Source organism: Choristoneura fumiferana, chromosome 16 (assembly GCF_025370935.1).
Source record: "Choristoneura fumiferana chromosome 16, NRCan_CFum_1, whole genome shotgun sequence".
NCBI classification, from domain to species: domain Eukaryota; kingdom Metazoa; phylum Arthropoda; class Insecta; order Lepidoptera; family Tortricidae; genus Choristoneura; species Choristoneura fumiferana.
Genome location: NC_133487.1, coordinates 9704872 through 9728833, shown reverse-complemented (window position 1 = coordinate 9728833; position 23962 = coordinate 9704872). Strand labels below are relative to the sequence as shown.

Below are 23962 nucleotides of genomic sequence, written 5' to 3'. Positions count from 1 at the left end.
CTTTAGCTTGCCCTGTTTGTTTATTTATTAATTATTTATTGTTTGTTTGGGTCAAATCTTGGAAGCTAAACTTGACCCACTTCCAGTGGTCCGATCGACTTGAAATTTGGCATACTTATGTAAATTTGGTGACAATACAATAATCTGGTAGTGACATCTTGGTGGTCCTGCGCCAGGATCGTCTCTGCAGGAAGGAACTCCTCAATAGTTAATAGTACCGACTTGAAATTTGGTACAGATATATGTAGTTTAGACGACAAAAGTACATTCGGCAAAAAAAGCTTGTATTATAAATGTTTTTTTTTTAACAAAAACTTATTACAAGCATTATATTTATTTGCAGTGTAATGTAACTATGTTTGCTCGGGTGGACTCTTTCAACTCAAATTTGAAGTGGATATCTTCAACCGATTGAGCTAAAATCTTACACGATAAAAAAATATATATAAACAAATATGTTAAAACAACTCATTATTACGCATGTATAAATCCGATGACAATGCAATATTATTATAACATGGAGTTGATCTGATGATAAGCTAGCGGGTGGCCGCATAGGAACTCTGTGATAAACGACACGACCGCATCGAGTTTGGACTCATTTGTCGTCTTGACGAGTACTTTGGTAACTAGGGGCATAAAGTACAGTCAGCAAAAAAAAACTTATATTAGAAGAAAAACTTTAATGAACTGTTTACGAAACCGAATATACGATTTATTAATTAAGGGCATTCAACAAATTTTACAGGGCTCAGATCAAATAACTAAAATAAAGATGGAGAGCGGTGACAGCCGAGTGACCTTACTGATACCTAATCCGTGTGCTTACACATGGCACGTTCATGCAGTTCCCCACCACCACACTTAGAACAACCAAATCTACACAAACATCTATCACCACCACCACATACAACTGAATGCGTTTCGAACTGAAACATAGCTCATCGCCAAAGTGACACAACCGAATCACCATCTACCGTTGTAAACTAAAAACAAACCATCGTTTTAACTTGTTCACTGTAACTCGCCCAAAACGTCAACATACGTTTTATGAAACAAAACAAAACGTACCCACAAATTATTAATAAATATTTTAGTTATGATTTATTCTGTAAAAGACGCCTACTATGAGACAGCTCGACTTGTTTAGTTTAAATAACAAATCATGGCTAAAATAAAATTTAATAACGAATTAAAGAAAATTTTTCGTTAAACTTTATTTTTGGCAATTAATAGATTTAATAAAACACCAGTTCAAAATTTACCGAAGCCAACTTACACAGGCCGAGATACCAGGATCGGTCTAATCACCGTGGAGCATAAATTAGCAGCTTTTTTTGTTATGTACATAGATTGTTAACTGTATTATTTCTAGGGAACATTTTGATTTAGAGTTCCATACTGATTTTATCAGATAGCGTTGTCGAATGGTTATACTGAGCATCGATGGCTCCGAGACGCCGGCTACAACCTCGTCTGAGGTGTCTTCTGGACCGACGCGACGCTGTACGCTGCTGTGCGCCGGGTACGCGACCTCGACATTTATTCTGGTAACAAATAAAAATGTATTCTTAAATATCCATCTTTTGCTGCTGTAGTATTTATTGTCTTGCACTGTCAAACATATGTGTAAGGTATTTGTGTAAGACCACAACTGAAAAAACCCTAATGTTTGGGCCACAAAGGAAGAGCGTTAAAGGTGTTTAAGCGTTAGTGTCGAGAAGCTCGATTGCAATGCAGCAGTTGGAGTTTCTAATCTGCTCAATAGAGGACTAAGGCTAAGGCTGCAGTTTCAGAAGCAAACAGCCAGAACCAAAGCGGATGAGAATTCAATTTTTTTTTTATTTGAAATACTTACACAACTGCTTACATTTCGGCGATATTTTTAGAAGCTTTTCTTTAGCTTGCCCTGTTTGTTTATTTATTAATTATTTATTGTTTGTTTGGGTCAAATCTTGGAAGCTAAACTTGAACTTCCAGTGGTCCGATCGACTTGAAATACATACTTATGTAAATTTGGTGACAATACAATAATCTGGTAGTGACATCTTGGTGGTCCTGCGCCAGGATCGTCTCTGCAGGAAGGAACTCCTCAATAGTTAATAGTACCGACTTGAAATTTGGTACAGATATATGTAGTTTAGACGACAAAAGTACATTCGGCAAAAAAAGCTTGTATTATAAATGTTTTTTTTTTAACAAAAACTTATTACAAGCATTATATTTATTTGCAGTGTAATGTAACTATGTTTGCTCGGGTGGACTCTTTCAACTCAAATTTGAAGTGGATATCTTCAACCGATTGAGCTAAAATCTTACACGATAAAAAAATATATATTATTTGTTAAAACAACTCATTATTACGCATGTATAAATCCGATGACAATGCAATATTATTATAACATGGAGTTGATCGGATGATAAAGCTAGCGGGTGGCCGCATAGGAACTCTGTGATAAACGACACGACCGCATCGAGTTTGGACTCGTTTGTCGTCTTGACGAGTACTTTGGTAACCAGGAGCATAAAGTACAGTCAGCAAAAAAAACTTATATTAGAAGAATATGAACTGTTTACGAGACCGAATATACGAGTCCGACTCGCACTTAACCAATTTTTTCTTAGTCACTTAAGCAGCGACACTTGAGCGACACTGACACTAATATTTTGACTGTTGTGACATTTATAAAGTAAAAAAACTATACAGTAATGGAATGTCATACAATTTTTTTTTTTTTAATTTGTGGCATTCTTTAAGGAAGAACTTCGCGGTCTATATTTGCGACAGTTAGGCGGAAAAAGCTTGTACAATAGTGACCTGTCAATGGCAGGAGCTTCGAGCGTGAACCGCTGCTCGTGCGCGACGGTGGACTCGTGCGGCATCAGCATCGCCGGGGCGCGGAACATGTAGCAGAACGGGTAGTACATCAGGTTCAGGAACGACGCTGCGTACAGGTCAGCGTACCTCACCACCTGATACGTAAATGATGCGGGGTCAATTTGTGCCCGTAGAGATCAGACCTACCTTTTGTTCGAATAGACGGAGACGGCATCACATTTATCCGTCAAATAAAATTAATCAATGGGTGATAAAACAGCCCCTTAATCTTGCAATTTGTCCCTAAATAGACTATAAGCATATAAGTTGAAGTAAGGTTGGCTTGTCGAGGAGGATTCTAATGGGACTCTTCTTTTAACATCGGCGCTTCAGCTGCCTATGCTGCTTGCTAAATCCATTATAGCAGATCTTTTACGACGATTTTTATGAGCTGGCTTGGCTAAACTGGTGGCCAGACGAATTGGATGTCTTTCCAGTCTTTGTTTGTAACGCTTAGCAACTGAGGCTATTTCCTCTTTTACTGTGTTTTTAGGGTTCCGTACCCAAAGGGTGCCAACGGGACCCTATTACTGAGACTCCGCTGTCTGTGTGTCTGTCTGTCTGTCCGTCTGTCACAGGGCTCTATCTCTTAAGCCGTATAGGTTAGACACTTGAAATTTTCACAGATTATGTATTACTGTGGCCGCTATAACAACAAATACTAAAAATAAAGTAAAGTACAAATTAAAGGGGGTCGTCATACAAGAAACGTGTTTTTTTTCAGCGTTTTTTGGTTGCTAGACGTTATTAGCCGTTGCTAAGGCGATCGAGTCGCCTAGCAACGACTAGCCATTTCGGTTGAATATTTACCTTTTAAGTTTGCGATTTTAATGATGTTTTATAAAAGCTTCGATAATATAATATAGTGACTGTCTGAGTGTGTGGTTTATTCGTTTTTGTGCAAAATTAATAAAGCAATTTATGAAGCACAAACCTCAATGAAGCCAACTTGGATAAAGCGCTCGCCAAATCCACACCGTATAATCACTATGTTTATCTATTGTTTTTTACACTAAAAAAAACATACTAAGTATTTAACACTATTTACAAGGTCTATAATACAGTTTAAAATTTATTCACACTAATCGAGCTTCTTATTATTTAATTACACAACATACGAAGTCCACTGAATTTCCCGCAAATGAACCAAACTGACAGCTATTTTTTTTTCTGCTGCGGCGCAGGGCAAGAGTGAAGCGCTATTCAGCCTCCGAGAGGGCGACAGCCAAAGAGGATGAGAATTTAAAATTGTTCTTTATTCAAAATACTTGCACCTAGTTGCTTACATATTGGTGATATGTTTTTATTAACTTGTAATGTAATGTAACAAGTTATGTTTGTTCGGGTGTAATTAATATTTTAACTTAAATTTGAAGTGGATATCTTTAACCGATTGAGCTGAAATTTTGCATGCATGTATAAATCCGATGACAATGCAATATTATTATGACGTAGAGCTGAGCTGATTATGAAGTTAGATGTTGGCCATAGGAACTCTGTAATAAAACGACACGACTGCATCGATTTTGTTCTCATTTGATTCGTCTTGACGACTACCTACTTTGGTAACCAGGGGCAAAAAGTACCGCCAGCAAAAAAGCTTGTATTAGAATTTTTTACAAAAAATTATTACTGAACTATTTCTTCATAAAACATTGTACGGAGATGCGGAACCCTTCATGCGCGAGTTGCTCGCACTCGCACTTGACCGATTTTTAGTTCTTCGTGAACCTCCGCTGGCACAGACAAATGAGGGTTTCTTGCCAGGCGAAATGTTGGCGAAATACTCATTAATTTGTTATTTTTTTTTAACATATAACTGGCCGTGATTGACCCCTATCTCACCTGATGTTAAGTGCAGATGAGGCCAAACGTGTATCTCACTGGTTCAGTAACAGCCTATTCACTATAGCCTTGATTGTATTTATCCGGAAATACAGACGACGGGAGCGAATTCCATTCCTTAGCAATTCGCATTATGAAAGATGAAGCAAACCGCTTTGTGCGGGCCAATGGAACGCTAACTACATAAGGGTGAAGACGCTCCCCCCGCCCAGAAGTACGTTGGCAAAATGGAGATGGAGGAATTAGATCATGTATTTGTTTATTTATATTTACTAAATAATGTTGCATGTTTTGATGATAACGTACCTCGATGGACTAGATTTTTTTCATTTGACTTACCTGTGAAGAAAAGAAGGTCTGTCTAGATCCCGATCTGAAGAGGGAACCCAGCATTCCATACGCGAGGTCCATTTTGTGCGTGACGTCACGAATCGCAACCCGCAACTTTGATATATCTGGCTTTTCCTTCGTGCTCGAGTCTAAGTCTCTGGAAAATTAATTCATTTTGAAATTAGTCTCATGGTGTTAAAAATACTCCTTGGTGGATCTTATACAGTTGCTAAGTCGCAGATAGCCTGACGAGCCGGATACTTGCTGAAGACGTAAGATCCATCGTTTTGGAAGTATTTGGGTATGAGCTGTTTGACAGTGAATCTTTTCAAGTTCAAAAGAAGAAATAACAGTCAGTACTGCCTTATTTCCAGATTATCAAAAAAACTGTTAAAGCGAAGACGCGAGCAAAAGCTATAGTGGTCATAAAAGGAGTTGCCAATATCAACAATTTACGTCGATGATTAATCATAATTCTCTATCAGAGGCGTCTTTACCTATAGTGCAGGGTGTGCGTTGCACACGGGCGCAGCGGTGTTAGGGGCGCCGGCGCCGGCCGCGGCACTTTGTACCTCTATTCCATTTTGACCGCGCGCTTCCTAGATGACGCTAAAAGTTATAATTGCACACGGGCGCTACATGGGCTAAAGACGCCTCTGTTCTCTATATACGTCAATGCACCTTGACAAAACACCCCCCGTTTGGGAGGAAAAATAGGATACACGTTATTATCTTATTGGATCACGTAATATGAGAAGCTTGTTGTCTTGAACTCAATATTTAAGGGTAACAGCTTTAACATCGTCGAAAAAAGCATAAGACATTATCTACTTAAGGTATCTAGTAGATGTTTTCAGAGTAAAACACTTCACAAGTTGTAGTTGTTGTGTTTGCGGTGACGCATAACTTTTCGAACATAATTAAGCGCTAAGTCGTAATAATACTTAAGTACGGGTAAATAATAAGGTCACTCCTATTGCATAAGAACAAGGAAACTAACTAAGATTGTTTTTTTGGAATCTTTTTGTATTTTTTATTTCAATTCCCAATTTTTTTCCTTTTACGGTCATCCCGTAAAACCTAAATTAGAAATACAAACTGAAATATAGATGCACAGAAAAACCAGAAAAATAAGACCCGCACTGGGAATCGTACCGCGTGCTATACCGCTACACCACTGCTGGTCAACGGTACAGACACGAATTTCCCCTATGCACCAGCTCAGCTTGTAAGGAGACTAACATTAAAAAGTTTAACATAAAAAATTAAGTGTTGTTGCATTAGTTGCAGCTAAATTAAATCGTGAATATTGTTAAAATTTGTTTATTGTTTAATATGTATGGATGTTGTTCCCGAATTATGATTGGTCGCTAAAAAAAATATACATTAGTTTCGAGTAGACTGAAGATAAATTGAAGATGAAATCGGTGCTACTACCAATAAGATGTCCGATGCCAGTTGTTCTAAATGTATGTATGTAAGTTCGAATCTAACTTTATTTCTTCGTATGAGGAGAGCGATAAGATCCTGAATTCTATGCTGTGTCTCCGGCTTGTAGATACCACTAAATAAATAAAATGACGAAAAGGTACGACTGTTTTTTGGTGCTTGTTTCGAAAGAGTTTACTCTACTTGTGGACTGAAGAATATTAAGGTACTCACTTGTACATGTCCCCCAGTTGCACATCCAAGTTCTGCAGCTGAGTGAATAGCTGACACTTGTCAGTCCACACGTGCAGTTCTTGGACCAGTTCCGGTACTATCAGAAAAGTGCGCCAACCGCCGATTTTCTTCGACTTCAAGATGTCGCCGAAGATGTGGTCACCGACATATAACACGTCCTTGCCTTTGGCTCCGATGAGTTCCGTGAACACATCACAGGAACCTGAAAATTGTATATTTTCATCTCATGGCGCAACCATACCTCTTATTATTATAGACTTTTATTATATCATTGTATTCGTGTTTGTGTCCCTTTAATTATCAAATCAAATAAAAGTATAGAAGAAAAAATAATTTATTGAATCAGGGGTTACTTAGCGGCGTTATATCATGCGTGTGTACGGTTGTGTTACTCTGAAGATGATCTCTGGTTGAGAGTAATCTGGTGGTGGTGATAGTGATAGATGGGTTTGTGTGATTTGTGTGTGTTCTTACAGTGTGGTGGAGGAACTGCACACGCATATCTTGCATAAGCGTATCACTCATAAGGTCGCGGGTGAGCAAAGAAATTCTTTTATCGCATTAGTTACATTTAAAGTTTGGAAGTGAGTCTTTGATGTAATATAATTACATTGTTCCAACTCGAAGCGAACTACAGTGTGCTAATTAAGTTATTTCCGAGTTTAAGTACCTAACACGTTTTTATCACTTTATAGAAACTGACACTTTACGTACGATAAACTGGGGTGAATGAATTCAATGATCTTCATTGTGCGGCTGTAGATAAAATACGTAGTACAATATCCGGAATACGGTAGTTTTATTCATTAAAGAATCATTAATTGCTAACAGTAAGTATTAACTAGGAAGTCATTCATTATTTCTCGCAACCGATTTCCAATATCTTTATTCTCTTAAAGTGGAATAAAAATAAGATAAAATAATGCATAGATCTTGAAGTGCAAACAACAATACCTCCAGAGTAAACCAATCCCTCGTGTAAAGGTCCCACGTGATGGCCCATCTTCAACGCCCCGGTTTTGGTATCAACCTGCCGAAGAGTGGTCCCTTCTCCGAAGAACAATGGTTTCTTCGCATCCACAACGATGTAGTCGAAATATGTTCTCCAGTTTCTGTGTGGCTCGTTGGGCTATAATAAGAAAAAACCGGGTGACATAGCCAAACAGTCAAAAGAATTTATGGCCCATACAAATTATGATCTGCATAATAATCAGGAACTCTACTACCCGTAAAATGCTAAAGCTTGCGTCATTTTCCCGTCAAATTTATTTTGCATTAAATTAGCGTAGGTATTTCGAAATATTCTCGTTCCTAAATTCCAACAACAATTTATGAACCGCACATAAAAATATTTTAAACACTATTGATAAACGTGCCGTAAGTAAACAAGATATTTTCAGTTGTAGTGTAGAGTGTAGCTCTGCTGTCATCGCTCACTATCACTGTAAACACGTTATGCTCTTGACCGGTTATTTACCTTCGCGCCATGTGGAAAATCAAAGAGATAGTCCATGATTTTGTCTGAGAAGTTGTAATCACTGTTGGTGAGAATAAACAGCTTGGCTCCACTCTCTGTTATCCTGGATAGGAACATGGGAAGTCTCTCGTCTCTCTTCAAATAGAGCTCCAAGTTCTCTATGGTCTTCGCTTTAAGGTCACCGTGGATGTGAACGTAGTCGACGGCGTTTCTTACGTCTTGGAAGATAGATTTGAAGGACATCGCCAAATCGCCCGCTCGCACCCCAGTCTTCTCTCTAAAACACAAACGTATTTAATTGTAAACGTTTTGGCGCTATTAAACAAGCTGCGGAATATAACGTTAAATATTAATATTTAATTAATTTCAAAGTCAACATGCAATAAACCTCATGACACGTTTAGAATTTGTGATACATTAATAAATCATAAAAATGTTTATCATCGAACATGTTTGCTAAAATGAATTACGCGTAGTAGTTGTGTTTTGCGTATCTACTGTATTATAACAATATGAACAATATAGGATCATCATTTTTAGAAAACGAAAGACGTTGCTTGGGTGGCTGATACGACGACGGTTAAGTGCGTAGGCGAAGTTAAAACATATCTACTACATATCTACTCCTATCTACTGTACAGTCGAGTTCATAAACTTTGAGCAAACATTTGATCAAAAATATGTGAACACGACTCTATTGTTAACGGCGTAGAAGCGTATTCAGATATTCGACTGTACACATGGTACCTTCGGTAGAACAAGGGCATAATTCCACTTTTTTTAATTATCGATTTTTAGATAACTATATAATAAATAAACTTTGTTTGTATGTAAGGGGTAATCTCTAAAACAACCGATTCTTTTTAAAAATTAAGGTACAATAACATTCGCAAACCGAGGTACAGAACCCTATGTTTTGTCCTATGGGCGAATGTGACAAATTTATACGAAGCCTGTTTCAAAAAAACACGTTTAAAAAAAATATTGACATTTTAAGTATATGCTACACGCTATTAAAAGTTATTGTATTGTATTGTTTTTTTTTTCAAACTTTGTCTGTCACTACTAGCAGACGCAAAACGTGTAAAACTTAAAAATATGAAATCTAGGCTAGTTTGGTCGCACTTTTTCACACGGGACCGTCGCTTATCGACGAAAGGCAAGGAATAGTTAAGTAGTTATTGGGCCGGAAATTGAGTAATAGCAGTTAGAAGGTACATTGTTATGCAACTATAAGGCGCGGCCCGCCTACACACTTCCCAATTACGCAGTTATCAGGTAGGTACTCGGCACGGTTAAGTATTGCAGGTTACCCCTTCTGTAGCCTTGTCTTATCGAAGCAGGGGGGGGCTACTAATAAACTGGAAAATCGAAGTTCGTATCTTACCGTCCCTCTCACTCTCGTATTAAGTAATATTAGCGTCAGCAGGACGGCAAGATACGAAGTTCGAATTTTGCACTTCGTAGTATAGATAGGGCCAGGTCTAAATGCTCGTTCCACTATATTCTACCAGAAGCTTTAATACTTACAGTTACTATACAGTTGTTTCATTCTCAAATAACATAGATTTGACATCCCTGTGAGTGCAGAAATCAGACTCGTAATTCTATGTTTATAAATGTTGTCAGTTTCTGAATGGAAGCCAAATAAGCGTCAATCCATTCGTACAGTCACAGTCACTTACCTCGAGTACTGTGGCGAGTTAGTGAAGAAATCAATCAAACACGCTATTAAGTATGTCTCGGGCAAGTTGAACAATGTGTTTAATACGTAAACTCTTGACTCGTCTAATGTCAAAAATTTATTCGGATACAATTCGTATACTTGTGAACTGAAAGAGAAAGCGATGTATTAGAACGAGAATATGAATTTGAAGGTATTATTGTTACTTTGTTAATGGAGACTTACTGTTTAAGGAACTCAAATCCATGCACGCAAACTAGAATGTTACCGTAGGCGTCTACCTTTAGCAAGTTACCGTACAATGTGTCGAACCACAGGCCTCTGAAAATATATAATTATACGGTGTTAGGAACACTTGAATGGAAGAAGTCACGGACATCACGTGACAATTTTAACTGCCATAACTGGCCATAATAACCGAGACTTCCTACTCAGCTTTGCATTTGGCGTTGGAATTATTTCTACGTCGCCTAGAAATGCGAGCTTAACTACAACTACAATAACATTTTTCATATTTTGATACCACCTACCTTACTGGAAAAGACGGATCATATTCGAATTCTAAGATTTCCTTAGGATAACCTTTATGTACCAATCTTTCTTTGGTTAAATTGAATCCTAATGTCTCATATTGTGGCGATTTGTATTCTGAAAAGAAGATGAAATATAAAAAGACAAGTACCTAATAATAAAGTAACTCTCGTTAGTAACAGAGACATATATTGTTTTTTATACTACGTACAGTACTACTTATCAGAATCAGAAAAAATGTTTATTGTAGAACATATATTATACTTAGTACACTTACCAGCCAATGTGTAGTCCATGTCGAAGCCGTAAAATTTAACATTTTCCAAATGAAGAGACCTATTTACGAAGATTCTGAAACAAAAGAGATCATGCTTACATACGAATCAATGACGCAAGTGTACCTATTGTGATCGTCCCAGAAAACATATCAATACATTAATTAGCACAGCGACTGTTCGGTGTTTGTAAATTAATTTGTGTGATGGAAAGCTATTCGCATGCCCTGCGTGACTGTTTCTGTGCACCTGCGCCGGCGAAAGTTGAAGTAATTTGACCTACAAACTGGACTCTGTTTTCCTAATTTCCAATTCAAATCAGCTTCGCCATAGGCTGATAAACTAATATTAATCCATAACGCCGATGTTAAAATTATGAGTGCCATTGAGGTTGCTTCACTTAAATGTGTGATCTTAATTTCGCAACCAGAAAATAGGCTAAAATAGTTTATCTTTACATCTACCTATTCCCTGTTCAGCAAAGAATAGTCCTTCAAATATTTTTGCCCTACTGTGTTTATACAGTCGGTCGTTCATCATAAAGTTACGAAAATAGCGAACATCAGCTGGTTTGATTTCGCTTTCATAACTAAAGTAGGTATCATATGTATAATATGTATTATCATAATTTCCGAAAACAACTCTAGCGGTAAACGGAGCAGTTCGGTAGCTGTATTCGGCATCCAAAAAAAAATCAAGATGTTATTTTAAACACTCCAGTAGCGCAAGTGTTATTTTAAGACGCAATCACCGCATGAAAAGTTTGATTGGGTTGGTTGAAGCGGTTTAACTACACAAGCTATCACGGATCAAGGGGAAAATAAACTAAACAGTTAACTATGTACAAACACGCAAACTATCCGGTCTGAGGCTGATGTGGATAAGGGTAAATAACGCCATGCTTTCGGGGCAATAGGGACGATAAACATAAACGATGCTTTGCTTTCAGATAGGAATAGTTATCAAAGCACTTTCACTTTGCAAATATACTGAAAATCTGGATACGTTAGATGCGTCAATGCGTCAGACACGATGACGAGACAGGCCTTTACAGCGGTTGGCAACCATCGTAAGATAGAGACGAGTAGATGAAATATGCTGTGTGACAAAGTACGCGTGCCGTGAAGCACATTATCGTATTAGTTGTATCGAAATGAGTTCCCATCAGAATTTGTATGGTACGCTTGAGTGAGTTCAGAATAATTCAGACGTGACATCTTTCGCTAGGGAATAAAGACCGCTGTTGATCAAGTTTATTGGAACTATTTGGGGTGGGAAAAAAAAAAATTATTAATTTTCATAATAGAGAACCACTTGGCTCGATTATGTTGCCTTAAGACTACTTTCTGATAGGTAGGTATTTCACATCAGAGAGCGACAAGAATTTTTACCTAAAGCAATTCAATACCAAAACTCAATTAGGTAATCTCATCAGAGTATTTTACTTCGCTGAAAATGAATATCTGCATATCTAATAGTAATGGAAAACTTCAAGATGACAATCTTTCACGTTTGAAACACACTCTGTTTCAACGGTAGCAGTTAAAAATATGACGAGGGTCATATCGTGTCGAATGCAGCGAGCGTCATTGAGTGTTCAAAGTCAGGTGCGAATCTGGATATAAACATTGGCGTCAGTGAGTGTTTCTAGTGTCCAGATAAATAATTTCATGGAGGCGCATGGCAACTGCGACAAATTCGGGTGCTTATGCCAAAATAGTGTCCAGACGCATCTACGAATGAAGAAATCGCTTTGCGGAACCATTAATTTAGAAGTCGGAGATGCGTCATTGCCTGTTTTTTTTTAAATTCTTATGATCTAATCTAATCGGTGACAGCCTATGTTGATTTGATTAGAAGTTTCGACCGACAGAGCACGAGATTGTCTAGGCACTTAAAACTATGTAACAGCTTGTTCTCCGAAGCTGTTATCCGAGGAAATTCTACTAACAACCAATGTTTATCTTTCCTAGAAATAACTGGTCAATAAATGATTACATTCAAATAAAACAGATGATTCATTATAGAGTTCTTGAACTTGAAGTAAACTTACTCGTTAGGGGCGGCAGTATGTCTATCTCCTTTGCCATATGATGCTCCGTTAGTTATTACATTATCAACAAACACTTCACACATTCCGTTTGCCATGGCTCCTTCAAATTTCATGGCATCACCAAAAATCACTATAATATCCGCAAATTCAGCGAAAATTCATAAATTATTTTCGCTACCACCAAATTTCTTTGAAAGGAGAATAATGTTGATAATAGTTATAATGTAGCGTTCGACCAACGCGTGCGTTAACGTTGCTCTGTTTACAACTTATCCGTGTTACTCGACTCGGGCTCGGGCGCAGGATGTGTTTAGAGTGGCTATCCTTGACAATAAGCAAGGTTGTTGCGACCGCGGCAGCTAAAAGAACCGATACTCTATGACCTAAGCGCTACAGACGATGAACACGAGAAATTATAATACCTAGAATTAAAATTCATCGAACGAACACGACATACCAGAATGGATGTGAATCCAAAAATATATCGATGTCGTCATCCGGTTAATTGATTATTGCGTTTATAATTGAGATAAGCCTACTTTAGTCATGGTAGATTTTAGATAACTATGCTAAATTTATGAATTTAGGAGATATTTAAAAGGTAGAGCACATACAGAAAAGGTGTATCAGATATGCAGTGCAATAACGACGTCCGCGCCCTAGAGATTTTACTCCTAGGTAACGTTAGCACAAGTAGTTGTGTGCGATTATACATGTGATGAATGATACATATGATAGGTTTCAATTCCCAGAGCTCTCCCCAGTGGAAGCTGAACCGGGATGTAAGGCGCATGGGGGAGTGCCTGCCAGGACCCGCGAATCAATATAATTATTCCCACCAACAAACAGTAGGTACTGCACTACTGCATATTTCGGTATAATTGAATTAGCAATATAGCTTGTTGACATTGAAATTTAGCCTTCCATGAACAATTTTAAAGGTAAATGACTGCGTTGAGAGTTGAGGTTTGCAGAGGAAAAAATGAATGCTGCTTTTAATTAGTAAAATTGTTGTAGAATTAGACACGCAACCAGAGGCGTTTATACGCTATTCGTTTGGAATGAATCAAAATCAACAAAGCTATATCAATATAGAATAACAATGCAATTGCGTGTTTATGTTTGTTATGTTATCCAAGTCGTTAACACTGGCTGAAAATAAAACAATGCGCCAAATCATCGAATAACAACGAGCGCCACAACAAAGAATGAATATTTATAACCAACTCTACTTGTGATAAACTCAATCTGATGATGCAGTACTTATATTCATATTATGTTACAATAATTTACGACTGGCATTTATCTCCAGCGCTCTGCATATCGCGAAAAAACTTGGCATGAAGTTACCTTCTTCTTTCTTGGTAAGTACTTACTTAACCAGGGTGTTCACTACTAATCCTAAAAAAAATGACAAAACCCTGACCACATTTCTAAATTTCCATGATCGATCATGTACATTTCAAAGCAGGTTCTATGATTTTTTTTTACTGCCCATGATACTAAGCTAGACCCCGATGATGGGAATCCACTACACACCGAACGTGCTCACTTTTTCGCAGACTGTTTTGGTTTCGCAGACTCTTTAATACGTCGCCCAGAACTGGAACGACTGGTGTCAAAATATCGAGCTAAGTTTTGGGAAATTACGAGTTTTTTCCCTGACTTTTTGGATTTCTAGCAAATTTCCCTGACTTTCCATAAAGTGGACACCCTGTTAACTTCGGATATTGAAACTAATAGCACTTTCAAGTGTTACTTGAGTGTTTTCTTTTTGCTAATAAGAACAGACTCAAGATTTTGTTTCTGATATAAGTTATACGAGTATTAGAGTAGGTATTTCAGCAATTTTGACTGGTATTAAATGACATTGTAACGGATAACTCACGTCTTAAACCGAGTTTAGCTCGACAAGTTTCGGGCTATTTCGTAGCCCTTCTTCTCAGGAGCACGCGACTTGGCGGCTGCCGCAACACGCACACTACGAGCCACCGCGAAATAGCCCGAAACATGTCGAGCTAAACTCGGTTTAAGACGTGAGTTATCCGTTACAATATCATTTAATATGAGTGAGTCTCACGGTAGTTTCATGTTCAAAAAATGTTGACTGCACAAAGTTTAAAGACTTATAATAAATAGGTACGCTATAAAGAACCTTCTGCATGGACTCTCTAGTTTAGACCCATTTAAGGATTAGCAAGTGAAACAACCGCGATATCTACTGAAATCCATTCACAATACAAATTAAAATTACGCTTAGTCACGAATGTAAACACCGAACCGAAACGTAGCAACGCTAACGCACTTCAGTTTCCCAGCTGTTCGCACTTGGAAGCATAAAAACAATGGTTATCCTTGTACACTGAACAAAAAGTTTGTCACTGTTTCACGTCACTAATCAAGATCGTACGGATATCATATCAATCAATTTAGTAGAGCGATAACGAGCGGCGAGCTGACGACCTGCCGTGGCTGACTGCAGCCTACTATACCCGTTGCCGACACAACACGACTCCCCCCCGAAGCGACGCCGACGCTTCACAGCTGATTCATTCGCAATACCTCACTAACCAACCACTCGGCAGATTCCAGCAGGGCTACTACGAAACTCAAACCTGGAAGTTCGTGTCGTGCGATCCCTCTGACACTTAAACTATTTAATATAAGAGCGAGAGGGACCGCATGACACTAACTTCGAGTTTCGAGTTTCGTAGTAGCCCTGCTGCACACGACCTTCACCAAGCATACTAATTTCCCGTCTCATTTAGTCATTTCGGTTGGCAATGGCAACATCATTCAAAAATGTCAGGGTCGTTTACATAGCAAACACTTGATGATAAGGAACAAATCGAATTGATAAAGTAAGCAAATTACCAAAATATTCCGACAACTTATTCCGTCGTTCGACTCTAGAACATGCTAATGGGTCATCATTTCGAGTACATTCTTAATTAGTTTCAAACAATCGGAAATCTACATAATCAATAAAGTAAAAGAACGATTGATTTCTCATTTGCACGTGGGAAAATGTCAAGTAAGTATTCCAATTTCCAACACACAGTTTAACGCTAAATAAACTCGGTGTCGTCATTGTACTGTACGGCGATAAGAACTTTTTATGATGCAATATGCGTGATAATATTCCACAGTTGTTGTTACCAATTACTATTCTTCCATAAATAATGAAACGTGTTCGCTTGTCAGCTTATCTCGTCTGGTGAGAAATATTTTCATGGTTTTCGTGTGTGACCTTTTTACATCAGACGCGATTACATCACAAAAAAAGTAGTAAAAGCGGACTCATAAAATAAAAATAAACATGTAAAACTAACATATGTTGCAAGTAATATATTTCTTATTGTATATAGTTATACTTAAAATATAAAATAGTAATATTAATTTTAAGATGTCGGAATCCGTATCAAAATAATACATGCCGAAAGTTACCTTAATATCCAAAATTAAACGTTTCAAAATTCAATAACATCTTTAGCAAAAATCCGACATCATATAATAATTTTAACTTTAAAATAATTTTAGTTATAATCCCTTTTAGATTGTATTTAGCATATTTACAATTTAAAGAAACTGTAGGTTAATCATAACTATTTCTGTACACATTCTTGTATACGACCGTTTGTTTCTCTTCTCAATAAATTAATAAATAAATAAAACAGTATGACAGGGGATGGAAAAAATCATAACTGTAATAAAAAAAACTACGACGTTACTCTATGCGGTGCGTGCTAGGATCACATAGGGCTGCCATCCGTCCGGGTTTCCCCGGATTTGTCCTAGTTTAGAGGGCGTCCGAGAAGCGTCCGGGCGGGGTTTCATTTGTAGTCCGGGTTTAAAAATATTTTAAATTTTTAGACCAATGCAATTAGAATTTTTCGAAGAATTAATTTCCAGCAAGCTGTAAATCGTTTTATAAGGATCTTATTTGATTGGCCTATATTTTATTATACCTACTGACCAAGTTTAATAAAAACCTAAACCTCTTGTCCCGGGTTTTGGGCTCCAAAATCCGGGGTTTTCACGCGTCTTGTCCTGGTAGCCTAATTTTAGAGATGACAGCCCTAGGTTCTAAGCTAAAATAAATTTCAAAGTTTTTTAATACATAAGACAGGATAAACAAGCATCCGGGTCACCTGATGGGAAGCAATCACCCCTCCCATGGACAAGACAAGACAAGAGAGGTATCACAGGTGCGTAACAAGTTGTAGGGAATTCTAATATTTTACGATTTATGACTATGAAAGAGAAGTGACCATTGGCAACGCAATATCTATATTTAGAACGTGCGTTCGTCGTAAACAAACCCCTGGGAGATTTAAAACAAGTGAGTTAAGTTTTAGGTAGCGAAATATAATGGGATAGCGATATATTTTTGACATTTGGTCGCATCCAAATCGTCAGCCATTTCAATCATTCGCTCACAATATCTGACACACTCGAATAACTTTTTTCTACCCCTCTTTACGGCCACCCCCACCAACCAACCCGTCAGATTAATACCTCTCGGTTATCATTTATATACAGGTTGTCCCAAGAAGTAGTGATATACTAAAGCCGGGAGATAGAGGACCTAGAAGGCTATCTGAATCACCCCCATGTATGTTCCGCGATTTTTCGTATTTTCGGAGTTATGACTTTTTTTTTAATTTTTCACCTATCGCCGAGTACGATGAAATTTTTATTTATGGTGACGTAAATTATTGCGGTAGATGCTTGATTTTTGTAGTATGGGGATACTACTACGTCTACTCGAGAGAATGCCGCAATTTGGACGAGTTAACCCGGAAATTGAGACTAGCAGAAGAAACCATTAAAAATAATAGAAGTGCATTCAGACGCATAAAAGACAGCTTTTTCCGGCGATGTCGCAATTGCATTGAGCAACAGGGGGGCCATTTTGAAAATTTCTTGTAATTGGTTTTACTTCGTTTGCATTGATCGTCATGTAAATTAAAATGTTGCACTTACCACATTTAGATTTAATTTTTTTGATTGAAGCCTTATGAATAATAAAATGAAATTTTCAGAGTAGCTACCTGATAGATAGAGCAAGTTTTTAAAAGCCAAACGGTATTTTGTTTTATGTGATTTTATTTTTTAAGGGCCCTTGAAATTGTGAACATACTGGGTAATTTTATCTTTCTTGGCATTTAATTTTTTTTTATTCCATTCAAAGATCTAACGATAGTAAATGTTACCATATTGAATTGGCCTATCTATCAGCTTAGCACACAAAAAAAATCAAGCATCTACCGCAATAATTCACGTCACCATAAATAAAAATTTCATCGTACTCGGCGATAGGTGAAAAATTAAAAAAAAAAGTCATAACTCCGAAAATACGAAAAATCGCGGAACATACATGGGGGTGATTCAGATAGCCCTCTAGGTCCTCTATCTCCCGGCTTTAGTATATCACTACTTCTTGGGACACCCTGTATAGACATAGGGCGTATACTTTATGAATATCTGATGCGCTCAAATATTTCAGTGACTGTTTTCTTTTGCATTTTTAAAAAAAATTGCACACGCTCTCTTTCTCTCCCCCACTAAAAGAGCACTTAACATATTTTCTTTTCGTTTTTGCACCTAATTAATCTTCACAATCCAATAGGACCCATTAGGCTTTAAGGTAACTACCAATTTAGCATACCCGCCTCCCCTACTATACGATACAGTTCGCATTTTTAATTTTCAAATTTACCCCACAAAAAAGTTGCCCCAATGTTTAAAATTCATTTATTTACGTTACACGTTCATCTTTGGGTCACCGAATTTGGGAGTAAATTGGCTGTGATAGACGGACAGACAGACATGCGAGAGTTCCTATAAGGGTTCCGTATTTTACTTTTGTAAGCCCTCTTGTTCTAAGAGGAGGCCTGTGCCCAGCAGTGGGACGTATATAGGCTGGGATGATGATGATTTTACTTTTGCAAAGGAACTCTAAAATAAAATCCACTACGAGTGTAATATGGAATGGAATATTAAATGACCTGGTAACCTAGATTAAACTGAAACGGTTCTTACTAATCGTAATAGGCTAATAGCTCAGTCGAAATGGCTGAAGCGCTTGGCAAATATCTTAGAGATTCATAAGTATTTGAAGAACTCAAAGGCGTGCTGAGCAATGAGAGCACACAAACGGACATTGTTCGTCTAAAATATTAAACACAATGGCTTAAACGCTGAAAGGAACAATTGTTAAACTTCTTGTCCTTTCCTTGACAAAAAAGCACCTTGAATTGAACACTGTAAAGTGCTACGAGTAGTTTAGGTGTATATTAACAGTTATATTGTGGACGTTGTATACATTAGGTATTTGTTCTTAAAGTGAATACGGTAAAATAAGGGACACTTTCTTTTCTGTGTCCTGCGTTATGTTATGTGCCACAACGAAGTAAGTGCCAGCTCACAGTACTCTTCGCAAAATCAATCGTAAGTAACAGTGTAAAAATATGTTCCCATCAGAAATCTTAAAGAGCTTTCGTTTTCGTCGAAGACGTAAAGCATGTTGCCCCTTCTATCAAGTCAGCTTGCGTAAAATGCACACTTTTCTAAATAAAGTAGTGCGCTAGGGCCAGCCTGGGACATCCATACATGCGCATAATCCATGCCCCCTGTATTATTACATTAACAATCTGAATACAAATGACTACACACCTGTGCTCGGCGGCTCGCTTGTCGAACCAAGTGCTATGCATGGTGGTGAGTGATTCCGCGAAGCTGTCTAACTCCACCTCGCTCCTCTCGCTTTTCGTGAGTGGTTTGTCAATGCCAACAATAGATTTGTCCGGTATTTGTACGGCTTCATCACCAGTGTAAAAAGTCACTGACGGCCGTTTTGTTTTTGAGGATGAATTGGCGCGTGCGCGAATTTCTTGCGGGTTTACTGTAGGAGACAGCGGATACGCACTTTCAAACGCGTCAGGCATGATGTACGGATATTTAAACAACAATTTGAACGTCTGCTGCGCCGCGAAGATTTCAAGTTACTAGTGTGGCGATCGAACTCTGGCGGCGAAGTAAACAATGACCCCCGCAGGTGATAAACTTTTGACCGGTCGCGACGCGATGTAATCGGGCAGACTGCTCAGCAAATACGTCACTATCACTACCAGTTTATTTTTAACTATCGACGGAAAAACAAAATACATTTTCTACACAAATATGAAAACTGTTTCTGTCGGTACGTTAATTGCATTTTAGTAGAGCCAAACTAGATTTCAATGGCAAAGAAGGCAAAGCCTATGATAGTTTGTTATACCAGTGTACGCACGGTGTACTTACAGCGCGGGATTCCGAGTAGATATCTTAATATGGACAAGACTAATAATCCCGTAATCGTGTTTAAAAAAATAATTATATCAAGTGTTATGTATTTATAAATAAACGTTTAAATATTTAATACATAAACCTGGGGGACCGAGCTTGACACGGTGTTTTTTTTAATGGTGTTTTATTTTGTAGGTGATTTATACATATTTTAAATAAGCTTTAAATGTAAAACGAAAATAAAGTTAGTTATAATTCTCAAATACGCATTTTCCCACAGCTATCTCCAAATCCAATACTGGTACAAATCGTTTTGCGAAAAAAAAATTACTACTTTGCGGCGGTATGGCGGCCATTTGGAACCGCCAGAAAAGTATGGCATGGTGTATTTCGTTACTAGACGATGTTAGTTCTGCAAAAATTAGCCTGGTACAAATAGTTGAATTGTTTTTTTTAAATTAATGTATTCGCGGAGAAGTATGGCTTTATGCTACCGCCTACATCTTTTTTTATCGACTCGAATTTTTGTGGAACGAATCGTTCGATTTTCGTTATTTATCCGACACGTCCGCCCACGCGATTGGGCTGCCGGTACCGGCGCCATGACCATCATTTTCTTTTTTGTCATTCCGTAATTAGACCCCTGAAGAACCGCCATACTGGTACAAATGATCTAATATTTTGTGTCACGATCTCTGGGTCCATGAGCGAAGCTCGGTCGCTTTAGTTTTAGTACTTCCGAGTTATTTGTCTAGTATTTAATTAACGCAATCAATAACGCTCAAGAATAATTATGATGATTATTGACAAATACTATATCTCTAACATAATTAAACTTTAATCTAAACAAAATAATATAATCTAGGTTTTCTTGTGCTTCAAGCTTTATCTAGTCGTTATGCTTAAATTGACATTTGATTTTCCATTCTTATCCGCCAAGTGGTTATTTTGATAATAATACAGTACCTACCTAGTAGAGCAAATCTCTGGTTAAGAATGTTTAGCTTGATTTGATTTTGAATTGTTTAACTTTAGCACAAAGTTTCTCTCTAGAATATTAATTATGTAAAATGCAGGTACTTAGTTGGTACAAGATATGTATTAACATACATATGTCATGTGTTCTTTGTTATTTCAGAAAAAAACTAGATATAATCTACACATAATTAGGACTGAGCAGGACAATGGCAGAAAGTTGACGCCGCTACCCCAAAATCACGACGAATAGATACGAAACTCATACTAAACTTAAGTTGTTTCGCAATTTCAGCAGTAATAAAGTTTTAAACGAGTCGTTAGGATTTCCTGCTAGTGTCAATTCTATAACATGTCTCGTACCACCATAAAATGGGATTGCGGTGGAAGAAGATTCATAATAGCAGGATGCGTCTATTTGAGAAAGATGACATGCCTCACAAAAATTACAGGAATATAAAGACCAAAAACCGACCAAGAGCGTATCGGACACGCCCAAAATAGGGTTCCATAGCCATTACGAAAAAATTAAGTAATACTAGATGAAAACCCGGCTAGACTCATAATAATATGTTTGAAAAAATTTTTTTGCCAGTGACTGTCAGTCAGCCTTAATATTATCACAAACGTACTTTCACAGCTAACCTACGCATCGGTATTTCACCAGTAGATATTTCTCCTAAATCTTATTTGCCTAAATAATTATGATGTCTCTGTCTCATAATCAAAGAAATTAGACCTAAAGGGCCCCATATACGGTACGATTTGTCTGTACGATCGATCTGATGAAAATCGACGAATCGTACCGTGTGTGGGGCCTTTAAGAGGCCACAATGGCGAACGAAATATTAACCTGTGACACCTGTGACACGTGATGACGTGACACTAACGCCACTTTGATGTGATGACTTTGACATGTTTACTTCGCAACGCCATTATATACTTAGTAATTTATTCAAGTTTATATTGAAAATACTCGATAATCCGAATTTTCCGCCTACAAGTTGTCGACTCGGATTGACTAATTTTTTACGCTCTTCAATTTGATGTGCATTTCATTCGAGTCTACCGTAGACCGGTACGAAATCCTACTTATCCTACTTATATTTCCTACTTATATTATAAATGTGATTTCCTACTTATATTATAAATGTGAAAGTTTGTGAGTGAGTGAGTATGTGAGTGAGTGAGTGAGTGAGTATGTTTGTTACTTCTTCACGCTGAAACGGCTGGACGGATTTGGATGAAATTTGGCGAAAAGTTAGTTTATAACCTGGATTAAAACATAGGATACTTTTTATCCCGGTATTCCCACGGGATAGGGATAAAATCTCGAAATAACAACCTCTGGGCTTAGAGTCATGAAATTTGGTTTTTAGGTAGTTGGACGTTTGGAATAACAGATAGGTGACTTTTTGACCCGATATTCCCACGGGATACCTAGGGATAAAATCTTGAAATAACAACCGCAGGGCTTAGAGCCATGAAATTTAGTATGTAGGTAGCTGGACCACTGGAATAACACATAGGCTAGTTTTTATCCCGATATTCCCAAGGGATAGGGATAAAATCTTGAAATAATAACCGTTGGGCTTAGAGTCATGAAATTTGGTATGTAGGTAGCTAGACGTCTGGAATAACACATAAGCGACTTTTTGACCCGATATTCCCACGGGATACCTAGGGATAAAATCTCGAAATAACAACCACTGGGCTTAGAGCCATGAAATTTGGTATGTAGGTAGCTGGACCTCTGGAATAACACAATCTATTTTTTACCCCGATATTCCCACGGGATAGGGATAAAATCTTGAAATATTAACCGCTGATCTTAGAGTCATGACATTTGGTATGAAGGAAGCTGGATGTCTAGAAAAACACATAGACGTCTTTTTGACCTGATATTACCACGGGATACCTAGGAATAAAATGTCGAAATAACAACCGCTAGGCTTAGAGGCATGAAATTTGGATGTAGGTAGCCGTATGTCTGGAATAACACATAAGTACGCTACTTTTTATCCCGATATTCTCACGGTATAGTTTTTAACTAAGGGACCCCATACATCCCTATATTATTATTATTATTATTTCGTATTTTTTTCTTTAATTGTATACTGTAGTTTTTAAGTATTTTATTTGTATTTATTTTTTGCAGCTACCACACCGATTAGTTTACGCGTGCGAAGCCGCGGGTAAAAGCTAGTTATTAATATAGATTATTATCCTACTAATATTATTAATGTGAAAGTTTGTGAGTGAGTGAGTGAGTGAGTATGTTTGTTACTTCTTCACGCTTAAACGGCTGGACGGATTGGGATGAAATTTGGCGGAAAGTTAGTTTATAACCTGGATTAAAACATAGAATACTTTTTATCCCGATATTCCCACGGGATAGGGATAAAATCTGGACATCTCTTATCATCAGGAGACCCACTTGCTCGTTTGCCATACAGTTGAATAAAAAAAAAAAAAAAAATAACACGTGACATTTTGACCCGATATTCCCACGAGATAACTAGGGATAAAATCTTGAAATAACAACCACTGGGCTTAGAGCCATGAAATTTGGTATGTAGGTAGCTGGACCTCTGGAATAACACATAGGCTACTTTTTATTCCGATATTCCCACGGGATAGGGATAAAATCTCGAAATAACAACCGCTGGGCTTAGAGGCATGAGATTTGGTATGTAGGTAGCCGGACGTCTGGAATAACACATACGCTACTTTTTATCCCGATATTTTCACGGGATAGTTTTGTAACTAAGGGACCCCATACATCCGGGTATTATTATTATTATTTTGTAATTTTTTCTTTAATTGTATACTTACTGTAGTTTTTAAGTATTTTGTTTGTAATTATTTTATTTTGAAAAAATGACTTTCTGCCAAGCTTCTTGCGGCGCATTCTTCTTGGCAATGATGGTCTATCCGAAAG

At 37.6% G+C, this 23962-nt stretch overlaps 1 protein-coding gene across 10 annotated transcripts in view; it reads right to left on the bottom strand.

The window, feature by feature from the left end:
* Nt5b (5' nucleotidase B) overlaps positions 1 to 23962 on the bottom strand; it is a 28544-nt gene that overhangs the window by 2769 nt on the left and 1813 nt on the right. Inside the window, exons 1-11 of one of the 10 annotated variants that reach the window (XM_074099378.1) lie at positions 15167 to 15254; positions 12757 to 12944; positions 10706 to 10779; positions 10428 to 10545; positions 10123 to 10218; positions 9899 to 10045; positions 8214 to 8490; positions 7691 to 7865; positions 6716 to 6938; positions 5063 to 5210; positions 2819 to 2973 (exon numbers count right to left, since the gene is read on the bottom strand). In XM_074099378.1, coding sequence (XP_073955479.1) covers positions 2819 to 2973; positions 5063 to 5210; positions 6716 to 6938; positions 7691 to 7865; positions 8214 to 8490; positions 9899 to 10045; positions 10123 to 10218; positions 10428 to 10545; positions 10706 to 10779; positions 12757 to 12869 — 1526 coding nt within the window. In that variant the 5' untranslated portion in view covers positions 12870 to 12944; positions 15167 to 15254. Of the gene's footprint in view, positions 1 to 2818; positions 2974 to 5062; positions 5211 to 6715; positions 6939 to 7690; positions 7866 to 8213; positions 8491 to 9898; positions 10046 to 10122; positions 10219 to 10427; positions 10546 to 10705; positions 10780 to 12756; positions 12945 to 15010; positions 15255 to 19434; positions 19776 to 23962 lie in introns of those variants that run through there. The other 9 variants (XM_074099373.1, XM_074099374.1, XM_074099375.1 and 6 more) reach the window with 9 other exon arrangements.